General features: G+C 35.7%; 1 protein-coding gene across 7 annotated transcripts in view; it reads right to left on the reverse strand.

Annotated features, from left to right (window-relative positions):
* LOC121319656 (apoptotic protease-activating factor 1-like) overlaps positions 1–15,966 on the reverse strand; it is an 81,594-nt gene that overhangs the window by 20,088 nt on the left and 45,540 nt on the right. For 6 of the 7 annotated variants that reach the window (XM_041257301.1, XM_041257298.1, XM_041257300.1 and 3 more), the window contains 3 exons: positions 11,624–11,749; positions 7,721–7,846; positions 7,353–7,499 (listed from right to left, as the gene is read on the reverse strand). In XM_041257301.1, the coding sequence (XP_041113235.1) occupies positions 7,353–7,499; positions 7,721–7,846; positions 11,624–11,749 (399 nt within the window). The remainder of the gene's footprint in view (positions 1–7,352; positions 7,500–7,720; positions 7,847–11,623; positions 11,750–15,966) is intronic. The other variant, XM_041257305.1, reaches the window with a different exon arrangement.

Consider the following 15,966-nt stretch of genomic DNA (forward strand, 5'->3'; position numbering starts at 1 on the left):
TAGACAATATTAGTAATGGCATCCTTCAATACATAACTATCAACAAGTGATGTTGTTCATAAATATTGTATGTCAGTTGGCTAGGTACCTCTCGAGGCTTTGCTTGGATAAACCTTCTGTGGTGTGCAGTATAGGTCTATTCTAGTTCTTCTACAATGAGAATACATTTTTTTGGAGAATGATGTGTCAACAGTGTAAAATAAAGCATCACCCCAGACTTATACTAAATACCCTGGTATCTCTGAATAGATAATTGTGTCCTCTTTAAAAAATCTGCTAAATATTTTAATGAGCAAGCCATCTCACAAGTAGAACGGTACTCTGAAATGTTCTCCTTTTTCTAGGGCAGAAGTACTGGGGATGGGATGTCTGTTGCTGGATAACTTCACTCAGACTACATTTTCACTAAATATCTTGGTATCCCTGAATAGAAATAGAGATTTTCCATTTTCATCAAAACCTCAAGCTGCATAAACATGGAGAACAACAATCAGTTGTCTCCATAATACAAAAAAAAGCATCTGTTTAAAAGTAAACAAGGCTAATTCAGTATACAACATGCTTCAGGAGATATTAACAAATTCACCTGGGAAAGAAAAAGGAGGACATTTATCTCCATTTCCAGATCAGTTTTCAAGTCACAACAGGGAACTAATCAGGTTTTTCAGAATAAATGACTTTTGTAAAAATCTGTTACAGTAGCTAGATCACAAAAATTCTTATTTACCGGCAGGGACTGAAATTATTCTCCTGTGAAATTACATTGACCTTCATTACAAAGTAAAATGATGGGTAATTGCCAGCAACAGTCATTTCTCATTTTCCACCGAATCCCTGTTAGCGGATTATTACCATAACAGCACTAAATATACAGTGTGGGGCAAATTCATCAACTTGTTTAAACTAAATCTTTTATCACCTAAATAACTAAACCTTTAGAATATTGCAGTCTTTGATTCCCCCAATTAAACAATGGGGGGAAAAAAAATATGTTTTTGGGTTATATAATTAATATTCTAACAAATATTGTTGTGTTCAGTGTAAAAAATATTTCCAATCCCCCACCACATTTACAAATATTGCTTATCTTTTGAACTTGCTGATTGCTGTAGCAGAAACAATGTGGATTAAAATAACAACTGACTGACAATTAGTATCAGCTTGTTTTCCATTTCATTTGTGTTTTATTTTTCCGTTCTATTCAGTAAAGGTAATGTCATAAGCCACACTGCATGACCACATGCAATCCATGTCTGATACAGGAGACATTTAATATATGTTACCACTAGTACAGCAATAGTTTCAAACCAATGTCGAACAGCACCCCACGATTCGTGCACACAGTGGTTCAGCAGGGAAAGACTGCGGCCACATGTCCCATCATTCAGAACGGTTGGGAAGATCATGTAAAATATACCAGTAGTTAAAGAATCAATTGCAAATGATCTCAATAGTTTTGTAAAGCTATTAGTTTGGTCTTTTTTTTACCAAAATACAATCTGTAATAATAACTAAAATTATAAAACAGTCCCTTTAAAAATAGGTAAATGCTTTTATATTAACTCTGTTCTAAAACTGTATTCTTGTAGTATAGAAAGTAAACTCATCTATCATCCTAATATGTAATCTGCACCTATGTTCATTTTTATTTATTTCTCAGTATAAAACTCAGTATATGTATTTTATTAGTTATCCAAGGTCTTTCTGTAAAGTGCTGAGTTAACAAGCACATACATTCAGCCTTCATTTGTATAATATGTGCAGTGAAAGTTAATAAAACAAATTGTGATTAATTGCAAACTCATCAAAACATGTCAACAAGAAATACAGCAATAGCTATGCTATGGCAACTGAGAAAATGAATGATTACTTTTCTCCTGAATGAAATTTTAATACGCAGTAATATAAAATAATACCTATTTTTCCAACTGGCTTGACTGTCTTTGACTAAGAGTAATGTACAACAGAAATGCATTAGATCAGAGTATCTGATTCTCTAAACCAGCTTAAACGGATAGAAAGACTATGTATAACAGAAATATTCTAAGCCTTTTTATTTAAAGATCAATAGATAACTAATGTGAATTAAGCCTTTCAGATTGCACTGCCATAGTGTACGGAATAATAACAAAAAATAGTGTTGACAGCACATTTATTTCCATTTTATATCACAGAACACTACATGACTGTATTCACAGAGGACAGAAGACTGTGGATCCTTTTCAAAGCATTAGCATGCCGGACCACACTGCACAAACTGGCATGCTAACATTTATGAATAAAACCTAATAACTTACATATTCTTTTCCTATTTATAGTGATTATTCCAATTAATTAAAGATGTATCTGAATACATTTGCAGCCAACTATACTCATCATGACTAAGGTTTTTGTTTTAGTGTTTTTTCCTCCCTGATGCATGCACACACATTAAAGAAAACGCCGAAAGGCTCTCCAGGTGTTATTTCAAGCTTCAGCAAATATGTATGGAATGCTTTCAGCACATAGTTGATTAAGGATCCAGAAATATGTCAAAACAAAAATGTCAAAACAAATCACCAATATGTTTAAAACTTTCAGGAATACATAAAGTAATCAGAGCAGTGTGCTCGTTATAAACACTACAACGTGTTCTTCAATGCATTTGTTCATAGCATGTTTTGTCATGGATGGCACACTTTGGTGCCAGACCTTGACTAATCTTTGTGCTTCAATAAAGTACCTTCTACTTTCATTTATCCAACCAGAATAATCATAATTTCTTATTTTCATTTCACTGAAGACTGACTGATTTGATCCCCCAAGTTTCTTCTTCATTTGGATGTGATGTCATAAAGTTGTTCTAACCTACCTGATGAATTAAATTTAATTGTCTGTTTTACAGTATCTTGGCAAAGCAAGTTCTTGTTAATATGTATCTTTTTTATCAATAAACACTCAACAGTACATATGCTTTTTTCTCAGCGTGTATGTGGTAATGCACGACTGACACTAGTTTGCTCAACCTTATCTTCAAAATGTTATACCAAAAAACAATAGCAATCATCAAAACTAATTCAGAAGGGACCAAAATCAAACACTTCTGTACCATGAAAATAAATACATTATTTCCATTGGGAGATGAATACCCAAAAACTATTATTAGTCACACGTTAAATATCACACCATTAGCAGAATGAAATTAAGTTTTTCTCACTCATGAGAAACTGTGAGACCACCACTAGAGAGGCAGAACTTCCAAGTACAGACAGAGCCTCTGCAGCCTGCTGTATGAAAAGGTGAAAGTCCCTATCTAGTGAAGAATAGCATCTTACCAGGCAGCTGCTTTGTTATTGGTTTGGGGTTCAGTGTGGTTGCATCAGATATATCCAGGCAAATACATAAGTGAGTTTAAACACTATAATGCCGTTGTATTTATATTATTCACAAGTTGGGCTCTAGGGCCTTCAGAGAAAACAACAAAAAAGGAAAAACCTAAACCTTCCCCCTTGGATAATGAAGTTGACCTTTCTTTGGTTATCAACTCCAATAACCTGACTTATCACAGGACAGCTAAGTGGTTTTACTGTTGAACATAAACAAACAATACAATAGTTTCGGGTCCCAAAACACAACTTCTTTAATTGCTTTCTCAACTGACAAGAACAAAAAAAAAAAACTTTAATGAGAGCGAGAGCTGGCTTTCAGTCCAACTGCCTAACCAATCAGCCCATAACTCTGGTTACATTCCGCACATGTTCTTCAATGACCAATCAACGCAAAAAAGCTATGGCTGTGGAAAACAGTGCATTTTTGCGCAGTGCCTACAAAAGTACCGTGAAATGTTCCTGTCAGGACAACTGAGGAAGCCAGCACCTCCGGTCACTTATTTTTAAGGTAACAAAAACACTTATTCACTGCCAAACATGAACTACTTCAGATGTGTAATGGCTGAAGTATAGGACCCTGACCTTAGGTTTAGGTGTTGGGAGAGGATTATTGTTTTATTACCAATAATATGTAAACCAATCATAGTGCAGTGTCCTGACAGGAACATTTGGTAGTACATTTGTAAGGACAGCCATATTTGCAGACCGATGCCCCCATTGGCCAGCTCACTAGTACTGCATGTACTAGTTTTTTTTTTTTTTTTTTTTAATCTCAAGCGTAAGTAAGTACTGAACCGGTATGAAGAAAACTGATGGAACTTTGATATATTGTTATTTTGTCCCTCGACACAAATGCAAATGTAATCTATGGTGCATTCATGCATGTAAAACCATCTCACTCGCCCCCTTCACTTTTGAGAAACACCGAGCTAGCAGCCAATACTTTGCACAGTAAAATGAGAACCTTCATGGTTTTAAAAATAGGACACACTGCAAAGCCTTGTAAGAATCACAGGGAAGTTGAAACCACCAAAAGGGTGAGTAAGGATATCCAAAGGCTGTTTTACTCTTAGTCTAATGTAGTCACCTAGGAATCTAGCCTTACTCTGTAATATGTGCTTACCGTCTCACACAAAAATAAGTAGCATTAATTAAAAGTACATTTAGAACGTAAGTCAAATTTAGTTAACGTTATGTAGTTAGAACAGCTGTACATAACAGTATAAAATGTGAAGATTTGTATTCTAATTTCTTGTTTTGTTTTATTTTTCCCCCATACAGTAGCTCTCAAAAGTATTCACCCCTATTTGACTTTTCCACATGTTATTGTGTTACAACTTGGAATCAAAATGGATTTAATTAGGAGTTTTTGCCAATGTTCAACACAAAAAAGTCCATAATGTCAAAGTGAAAAATAAAATCTACAAATTGTTCTAAATTAATTACAAATATAAAACAGAAAATAATTGGATTGCATAAGTATTCAACCCCTTTGCTATGAAACACCTAAATAAGCTTTGGTGCAACCAATTGTCTTTAGAAGTCACATAATTAGTTGAATGGAGTCCACCTGTATGTAATTAAGGTGTTTCGCCTGTCTCTGGGAGGTCCCATAGTTGGTTAGTACATTTCCTAACAAAAACTACATCATGAAGATGAAGGAACATTCAAAGCAAATCCAGAATAATGTTCTTCAAAAGCACCAATCAGGGGTAGGATATAAGAACATTTCCAAGGCACTGAATATCCCCCGGAGCACAGAAAAGTCCATTATTAAGAAATGGAGAGAATATGGCACAACTGTGAATCTGTCTAGAACAGGCCATCCTCAAAAACTGAGTATCCGGGTGAGAAGGGCACTAGTCAGGGAGGCCACCAAGAGGCCTATGGCAACTGTAAAGGAGTTACAGTCTTCCACGGCTGAGCTGGGAAACACTGCATACGGCAACAATAGCCCGGGTGCTTTACAAAACTGGCCTTTATGAGTGAGTGGAAAAAAGAAAGCCATTGTTGAAAAAAACTCACATCAAATCTCGGCTAGAGTTTGCCAGAAGGCATGTGGGAGACTCTGAGACCAAGTGGAAGAAGATTCTATGGTCTGATGAGACCAAAATAGAGCTTTTTGGCCTCAATGCTAAGCACTATGTTTGGCTCAAACCTATCACCACACATCATCCTGAGAACACCATCCCTATCGTGAAGCATGGTGGTGGCAGCATCAGGCTATGGGGATGCTTCTCTGCGTCAGGGCCTGGAAAGCTTGTGAAAATAGAGGGCAAAGTGGATGCAGCAAAGTACAGAGAAATCCTGGAGGAAAACCTGCTGAAGTCTGCAAGAGACCTGGGACTTGGGAGAAGACATCTTCCAGCAGGACAATGACCCCAAACATACAGCCAAAGCCACACTGGAGTGGCTTAAAAACAAAAAGGTCAATGTCTTGGAGTGGCCCAGTCAAAGCCTGGACCTCAATCCAATTGAGAATATGTGGAAAGAGTTGAAAATTGCTGTTCACCAAAGGTCCCCATCCAACTTGACGGAACTTCAGCAATTTTGCAAAGAAGAATGGGCAAAAATTGCAGTGTCCAGATGTGCAAAGCTGGTAGAAACGTATCCAAATAGACTATTACGCAATCAATTATTTTCTGTTTTGTATTTGTAATTAATTTAGAACAATTTATAGGTTTTATTTTTCACGTTGACATTATGGACTTTCGTTGTGTTGATCAGTGGCAAAAACTCTGAATTAAATCCATTTTGATTCCATGTTGTAACACAATAAAATGTGGAAAAGTCCAAGGAGGGGTGAATACTTTTGAGAGCCACTGTATAATCTTCAATAGTGCAACCAATTAGGTGCCACTACTAAACAGGAAGTATATCATCATGACAATGTAGTCATAGTATGACAAATCTTTGTTACGTACCTTATCCCTGGGGTCATCACCTCTAAAATCAACAATTCAGAAGAGTACCACACGCTCTATACACACACAACATGTCATTAAAGTCCACAAAATCAAACTATGGTTATCAAGAGTAATACAGATAACAAAAGAATGTCTCCCCCACAGTGGGTAGTATACAAAGGTAGATGAGTTGCTTATTTTGTTTTGCTGCACTATTTTTATTTATTTACATTTACCATCAGATTTTTCCGAAAGCCTTCGGACTGGCTTAAGAATATTACATCATTGTTGCTTAAATAACAAAAAAACATATATTGGTTTCTGAAAATAATGTAAAAATGTTGAAAGTTTTACAGAACTTGTATCTCATTTTAAAATATGAATCTTCCTGTGCTATATGGCTGATGCAGAATTCAAATGTTATCATCAGTACATTAGTATGCTTCCAGTTTTTCAATTAGTGTGATTACTCCCAAGAGTGATGTCACACTACTTTACCGGCAAGTGTATGTCCTTTCCAGATTTTTTATGTGATTTCACAGAAGGACCACATCTCTGACAAGATTCGAGCAGTCTTAATTAAGACAGTAGCAGGACACTAACAGCATGAAGGAAGAACATAATGTCATCTTTTGGCTGTTCTAGCGCTTAAGGAATGATGACAGTCTCTAAATAAACCATTAAGGCAAAGCCTAATTAAATAACTAATGAATAGAAGCCACATTAAAACAATCTTGTTTATAAATATTACACATGAGGGACGTGTAATATGCAAACTTACCAGTTTGATTGGTTTTATTATTTTCCTTAATGGGGATACAAGATGATACACCAACAGTGACAAAATTACAACATAGTAAACAAGTCTAAATGTGACACTGGAATAAACACTCAGCTCATCTAAAGCACAAACATTCCATTCCATCGCCCTTTTTTCCTTATGGTCAATAAAATAAAAACCAAACTTTACACAAGATGGGGACTGAAATTTACAGCTGCACCCAATATAATAATAAATATGGACATTTAAGCTAAGCTACTGCAGTCTTGTGAAGTGTTAATAATCTAAACAAATTACCTTAATATAACCTCCAGTAGAAACAAGCATCTTGCTGTCAGGGGAGAAATGCAGATCTGTTACCCAGCCACCATGTAGGGACTCCATAGAGTCCTTATTTTCTCTTGCACAAATATGGAGCAGAGAACCATCAAACACATGCCAGATCTATGCAAAAGAAAATATGCTGACATTAGAAGTGCAGTCCAAGGGTAAACTTGTAATCCATCCAGCTTCCTTTAATTCTGATGTTAGCAGGGCCAAGTGCTGCGGACTTCACCTGACTGGAGAACCATGTATAACATACTATATAACACAAATCAAATGGGGTCTTCCATAGCAACCTAAAGCATGCACATTTTTAAAAATTGAGATCAAAATGAACATACCCTTATTTCTCCGTTGTCATCTCCAGTAGCCAGGCACTTGTTATCCCAGGAGAAGCGGCAGCTCCGAACACAGTCTTTGTGGCCGTTCAGAATGTGAAGGGCGCTAGTGGAGTCAAAACTCCAGATCTGTAAAGTAAATAGAAGATTGGTGTTGCCGTGTTTCTGGATATAGAAATGAAGTGTAAAAGCAAAAACAGGTTCAGGGGCTAGATTTATATGAAAATACAACTTTATCAAGATTGGAGGTGATGGAATGGGCAGTTGTCTCGCAGATGGTAAAAGCTGAACTGAAGAAAGCATTCACTGGTAAAGCTAAGCACAATGGAGTCAACTATGGCAAGCACTCCAAACTGCTCCTGTCACAGCAGTTTTCTGTTGGTTTATAATCTGAGGTTTGCGATATGAAGTAAAATAGCAATATTTTTAATAAACACGATATAAAAGTGAAGCAGATCACAATAATTATTGTAAATGCTCCAGCAGCAAAGGGACAGGATGGATTTGTTGAACTACTAACACCAAGATACAATAATGTGCTCATATACTCACAAATCTTAATTGAGCAGAACATTTTTTTAATATAAATATTATGTATTATCCTTTTCATATTGAATGTTATATAAAAATAAAATAGCCATAGGTGTTCATTGTTTAATAGTGAGAGAATCTTGTTTACAGCAAAAGTATTTTGCAGACTGTCACTGTGTAATGGGGATAGCTCAACAACAGATTTAAGATGCTAAATAATTCCATCTATCATAAAAGACTGCTGCATACTCATTACATGCATACCAATCTCACTCATGTACAAAAAAGAGGTTTTGGAATGTATTGAATTACTTGAGTGAAAAAACAAAACAGGAGTTTTGTCTTCAAAGTCGTCTCTTATGATGCCATTGCTACATAGATACTCCTATAGTTACAACTGATTCTATGATTATATGATGGGTCGGTTGTTTTCCTGTTTACACCTTATCTCGCTTTTTAAAAACATGGGTACTACATTTGCAATGTGCCTGTCAGCTGGGACATCTCCTGTCTCAACTGATTTGTGAAACAAATCTTTGCCAGTGGCTTGGTGATGACTTCCCCAGTTTCCTTAAGCACTATGGGGCATATGCTACCCAGACCAGGGACTCTGTTAGTCCTATTCCTCTTAGTACTTTGGTTTGATGTATGCTAAATTAATCTAGGATTGTTTGAGGACTGTCTGTCAGAAGACATGCTATTGACATCCGTCCCTGAAGAAACCTTGTACAAAGCATACATTCAGTAAGTATGTTATTGATTTGTTGTAAAACAAACAGTTGTTGTAAAGTGGAACAAGTATACTGCATGAAGTAACTGGCCCTAAACAGTTTATTTTTACTGGATAATACCAATAATCATAGGTGACCTTGAGAATCGTGCAGCACAGCAGTATACCAAATTTGTAGATAATACTCCCAAAGACTGTTCATTTATTATTACTACAGATTTAAGAACATTAGAAATGTATTATGTAAAATCCTACAATATAATGACACATTTTATACAAGACATTAGAGTCCAAAACAAAATAAACAAAAACTATTTCTAATATTATCAACAGGTTACTGGACTTTGCTTGTGTATGCAAAGAACAAATAAAACAACCTGGGTCATAGGAATCCTCAAAAGACAGCTATGTCTACAAATTTTCACTCACAACTGAAGACGCAGCATTTTAATTAAACAGGGTATTTCTCTTGACAGCTAAACTAACAATCTCAGAAATAAAATAAAGATAAGGTGTTCTATAATGAAGCTGCATAAGCTGTTTTATAAGTTCACTCATTAATTACCATTGCCTTAATAATGACGTTACGTGTATGTCTCATAATGATGGATAGTTAAGAAATTTGCTTTATGCTGCATACAGTCATTAGCAAATAATTACCCATTTGTGTCTGAACAAATTGAAATGCAATTCCTAATACATAAATATAAAACGTAAACATGTTTTAACAAAGTAAAATCGACCGAAATTGGCATGCTAGTACTTGTACCAGATACACTCATGTCAAAGCTTCTGAGTTCTTGTAATAGCCCCCAGTTATCAGAGACATATTTTTAAAAAGTATTATTATTCTTTATTCTACAAATTTTACTTGGGTCTTAGCCAATCTGAGGTCTTGGTTTGTTCAAATTATTTTAAAAAGGTTAATTTACTGTAGTTGTCTGTTTTACAGCCTTTTGGTGGCAATATGCAGAATTACATTTAAACAGTAATAGTCACAATAAAAAATGTGATGAACAGACATAGGATTTAAACCAAATACATGCAAGTGCTCTACCATTAACCCTATACTGAAGTCTTGAGTGTGTCAGTGGCTCATAGCCAGCACAAGTGCCAGTCTTTGATTAGCAAGCTCTGTTTTGTACGCTCATTCCAATAAAGGGCAGCAAACTGGGGGAGGCTGCTATACCTGTACATAGAAACCAGAAGTGTGTCTTTATTCAAGTTGTCATGGACAACATTTTAGAGGCTTTGAGTCACTATGGTTACGCAGGGCTGCACCAAATAAACTTGATCATATGTCTGAATGGTGTTTAATTTTAACTGGAGGGATAAATGGCCATTACTAAATGATTACCACCAACAACAACAATTCACATTTCTACAGCATCTATCATTAGAAGGATTCCATAGCGCTTTTACAATTAAACCATTACAATTAAAAACAGTCTAATACAACATTTAATAAAACAGAAATTTAAAAAAGAGGTACAAATGTGTTTTAAACTGTAAACTTAAAAAAACTAAGCAAGTAAAAGACGTCTAAAACAAGAATTTAAAATTGAAAAAATAAACAACTGAAAATACAGTTTTGGTGTAAAATTTGAAAAACTAAGACAAAAAAACTGTTTGTAAACACAGAACAATTAGAAAAAAAAATGCAGTATTAATTGTAAAATAGGAATACTAAGCTATTTTGTAAAAATATGTTTTCAACCCTGTTTTAAAACAGCAAGTCCCAGCTTCCCTGATAATTTAGGAGCTTTACAAGAAAAGGCCCTCTCATACTATTTGTATACAATTCCTCCTACAAAGCTAGTGGTGTACATCTGCAGCAAAACCTGTTCCTCCTAGAGTAGCTTATTGTCATCACCATATCATCCATCTATCTATCTATCTCTCTCTCTCTCTCTCTCTCTCTCTCTCTCTCTCTCTCTCTCTCTCTCTCTCTCTCTCTCTCTATATATATATATATATATATATATATATATATATATATATATATATATATATATATACGTCACATACACACATAAATATCAATCTCCAGATAATCCTCAAACAATAAAGTACTGAATAAAAACCACTGTGACCTTTTTCAAACTACCGAATGTGCTCAATGACCTATGAAACATATTGCCTGTACTAAAAGATTGGCCCCAAACGAATAACTTTAGAATGTTTTCTCCCATATGGAGTATTATTTCAATATTTGATGAAAGGCACCATATAACACAAGATCTTCATTTTTGTCTTTTGGCTCCATCATTCTTGTTGAATAGGTCATACAGGCATCCGATCCAATACTAACACATTACTCCATAATGGTCAATACTTTCATCATAAATTGTAAATGGTCTTTTACCAAAACCAATATGTTGGGATCATCTGATGACCTTTTTTTAATAGGTCACCTATTATTACTATTGTTAAAAAATGGTTGTGCATCACCTTATTTTTCCTAATTATATCAGACAACAAATTCAACTACTTAGACTTCAATATAAGCATTATGCAATGTATAAGTACTTATTTTACACAATATAGTATATCCGTCAGTTTCTTTAAGAATGTCCCTGATTAGTTTCTAAGCATCTTGTACATCCAGAGTAATAAATTGTAATATTATTATCTTCTTCACTCACCTTGGCACTTTTGTCTGCAGAAGCAGATGAAAATGTACCTCCGTTAGGTGACACATCACAAGACAGAACTGCCCCTTGATGGCAGGAGAAGTCCTGGATCATCTCACCAGTGATGATGTCCCAGACCTGAAACAGACAGAGTTTGCAGGGACTGAAAGACATTCACTGATTACCACAGTGTTTTTGACCACCATAGTACAGCGGTGTCAAACTTACAACCCTCAGGCCAGATCTGAACCCTGGAGCAATGTCATCAAGCCTACAGACAGACCTGTACAGACCTGTCAACTCTCCCTTTTGCCGTGACTCTCCCGTTTTTTGGACACTTCTCCCGGACAACTCCGGGGACAGAATTTCTCCCGTATTTTGATCAAAACTACTGTTAAACCCTTTTATGTCTGCAAAAGTAATGTGCAGACTGTGGTTACTGCATTCCCTGTCTGTACCTAGCAGGGTTTAGGACCAAGGGGAGCCCTGTGGCAGGCATATCTACGATAACTTCACGTGCAATAAGCCCTCTTGGTAAAAAAAAAAAAACACAAATATTGATGCAAATTTCAAGCTTGATTCTCACACAATCCAAAGCAACACTGGAAAAAGGAATATTTTCTATAAACTATGCAGGACTGATTGTAACGGTGGGAGCAAGAATGATGTTTACGGTAAGCCGAGAGATCACATAAACGCCAAAAAGTAAATTTTTATGTTTTGGGTTCGTCTTTGTATTTTTATAACTGTCACAGATCAGGCCTGCCACGCGCCAAGTTTGACACCCCAGGGTATCAGATCATTCCGCAGTGAAAAAATGTGTTATATAAGATACACAGAAATTCTAAACAAACCTTGGTACATCCGAATTCATAGACGGTGTCGTATATAGCAGTTAAATATATAATATATATATGAATATACAAATATTTTGGTACATGTTAGATTTGTATACTTTTTTGTAATATATAAAATTAGGAATATTTTGGTATATGTTAGATTTGTACACATTTTTTTTCTTTCTGTTACCTATTTTAAGTTCAGCCAGGGTTTTAAGTCAACTAAATTATAAAAGTAAACAATAATGAAAATGTTAAATTTGAAAGACTGAGCCACTATTTTCACCCAACCGGTGCTAGTACTGCTGTTGTTTTGTGGACTCCCTTACTACAACAGTGTGACCAGGAAATTGTCCACATGCTGAGAATGTGGACAGGCTCATAGAACGAACAGGAGACGACCCGGAAGTAGTGGTCCAGATACTAACAACATTGGAAGAGACAGACCAAAATCCCTGCAAAACAAATTCAGAGAGCTAGGAAGGAAATGAAAAGACAAGACCAAAACTGTGGTATTTTCTGGCATACTGCCGGCACCTTGCAAAGGAGCATATGAACAGCTAGAAATAAATAATCAAAATGAATGGCTGAAATTGTGGTGCACACATAAAGGCTTCACCTTGAACATTGGACAACATTCTACAACAAGGACTATCTATATAGGTGGGACAGACTGCACTTAAATAAAAAGGAAACCAATCTACTCGAAGAAAGGATCCTTGAGGAGATTTAGATGCATTTAAACTAGAAGGGGGGAGAAAGCAACAAAAAAACAGAAGGGCGACCACATCAAAACAAGGGCAACAACTCAGGTAAGATTGCCATTAAATGTATTTATCTAAATGCTAGAATTTTAAGAAACAAAATGTTAGAACTTGAAGCTACTGCACTAACAAGTAACTACGATGTGATAGGTGTTACAGAAACTTGGTTATCTGTGAGTGATGGAGACGAATATAATATTTGTGGGTATACACTGAATAGGAAAGACAGGCAGGACAAAAGAGGCAGATGGGTAGCGCTATACATAAGAAATAGTCTTGAAGCCCAGGTGTTAAATCTGGATGAAGAAAACAACACCAAATCAATATGGGTCAGAATAATGGACAAAAATTCAAAGGGCATAATAATAGGAGCATGCTAGACCGCCAAATTCAGATGCCAAGCAAAATAATCTGTTATACAATGACATTAGAAATGTGGGTAGCAAAGGAGAAGCCATTCTAATGGGAGATTTCAACCACAATGTGGTCTCATTTGAAATGATTTTTAAACAGAAGTAGATTGGAGTAAAATAGAGAAAACATCCACAGAAAAAGGATGGACTTTTTTTTTTTTAATGTAGTACTAGAGGTTCAAAACAATTACATCCCAAATACAGACAAATTTAAATCTAAAATAAAATGACCAAAATTGTTTAATATATCAATTTAAAAAAATATTCAGCAAAAAAAAGGAACTTTACAGAAGGACCAAAAACAAAGTAAACAGAAATAGTACTTAGAACTGCAAATGAAAGTCAAAAAGGAAGTTAGAAAGGTCAAGAGAGAGATAGAAATGAACATTTCTAAGGGGGCTAAAACCAATTCCAAAAAGTTTTTTCCAATATTATAACAGCAAGAGAACATTCAAAGTGTAAGGTACTGCACACAGGCAATAACAATGTGCATTATAAATACCAAATTGAAGAAGGAATCTATGAACAAGACCTAGGAGTTTATGTTGACTCAGAAATGTCTTCATCTAGACAACGTGGGGAAGCTATAAAAAAGGCCAACAAGATGCTCAGACATATTGTGAAAAGTGTTGAATTTAAATCAAGGGAAGTAATGTTAAAACTTTACAATGCATTAGTAAGACCTCATCTGGAATATTGTGTTCAGTTATGGTGACCTTGCTACAAAAAGGATATTGCTGCTCTAGAAATAGTGCAAAGAAGAGTGACCAGAATTACTCTGGGTTTGAAAGGCATGTCATATGCAGGCAGGCTAAAAGAATTTAATCTATTCAGTCTTGAACAGAGAAGACTATGTGGCGATCTGATTCAAGCATTCAAAATTCTAAAAGGTATTGACAATGTTGACCCAAGGGATTTTTTCAACCTGAAAAAAGAAACAAGGACCAGGGGTCACAAATGGAGATTAGATAAAGGGGCATTCAGAACAGAAAACAGGGGGCACTTTTTTACACAGAGAATTGTGAGGGTCTGGAACCAGCTCCCCAGTAATGTTGTTGAAGCCGACACCCCTGGGATCCTTCAAGAAGCTGCTTGATGAGATTCTGGAATCAATAAGCTATTAACAACCAAACGTGCAAGATGGGCCGAATGGCCTCCTTTCGTTTGTAAACTTTCTTATGAGTAAATCTATTAATCTGTAAAACCAAAATATTGATGCAAATGTCATGCTTGATTCCCTGTGTAAGTCAGGACCTATTGTTCATTCCATTTCACCCTTCTTGTACAGCAGGGGAGGCCTCGTAAATGCACTTTCATCTGAGCATGTGCATGAGCTTTCAGAGAGTGGGGGGGGGGTCTGTTTGTAATTTGATGTAAATATAGATGCTCAGAAATCGTATCCTGCGAAGGAGTAAATTACAAATAAATAAATAAATAAATGTGCGCAGTGGAGCTTTGACAGAGTATCTCATACCCAAACGGCAATGAACAGTGGTAACCCTAGCCTCCATATTGACTCTGATTATCAAATTCAGACTAAAGAACGTCAAGAAATACAGAGTAAAATAATTTCATCTAATTAGTAAAAAGGTACCTTACTGGTCCAGGTTTCTTTGCGCTCCTGGTTGCCTGAATGTGTGAGTTATTTCCTTATTTCCCGCCAGCAAAAAAAAAAAAGGTCCTGCCCAAGAATCTCTGGACAGCCAGCTTCTTATCCTTTTGATGAACTTAGTGTGCTTCCCTATAGCTAAAACATTATATCATCACCCGGGTTTAAAAAAAAAAAAAGGAAGGGGTTTAAAAATAACTGACAGATTTTTTTTTTGTTTGTTTTCTCACTACTTATTATTTAAGATGTGTAAAGTAAATTACTAACAATTAATTAAGATTAGGTCATTTTATATACATTCTGAGACCAAAAAAGGTCAAAGGTCAAATTTCAGGGTAATGCATTTTAACAAGACCAACTTCATTTTTTTTTGTCTGAAAACACTAATTTTCCTGAAAAACACTGTACAACTTGTTTGTTTTGTTTTTTTGTAAATTCTACCTCCGGACTCGAATGAATATGCATGGCCATAGACTTTTTCAATCTCTTGCACTGCTTCCTTGTCTCTTGTTAACTATTCTTTTTATGCTCTGCTCTATCTCTGTTTTCAGTGGCAGGGTGTGCCTGCTTGATTCTCCTTGGGCCTCCCTGTCTCCTCTCATAATCTTGTGTCTCAATTGTCGGCATGCTGATTTAGTTACGTATGCATTTTTATAAATCCCATATACCACTTTTAATATCACCGTTGGTCTTTTTTCTATTTTTTAATCTTTTTTTTTATGAAATCTTA

Source organism: Polyodon spathula, chromosome 8 (genome assembly GCF_017654505.1).
Source record: "Polyodon spathula isolate WHYD16114869_AA chromosome 8, ASM1765450v1, whole genome shotgun sequence".
In the NCBI taxonomy this organism is placed as follows: Eukaryota; Metazoa; Chordata; class Actinopteri; order Acipenseriformes; family Polyodontidae; genus Polyodon; species Polyodon spathula.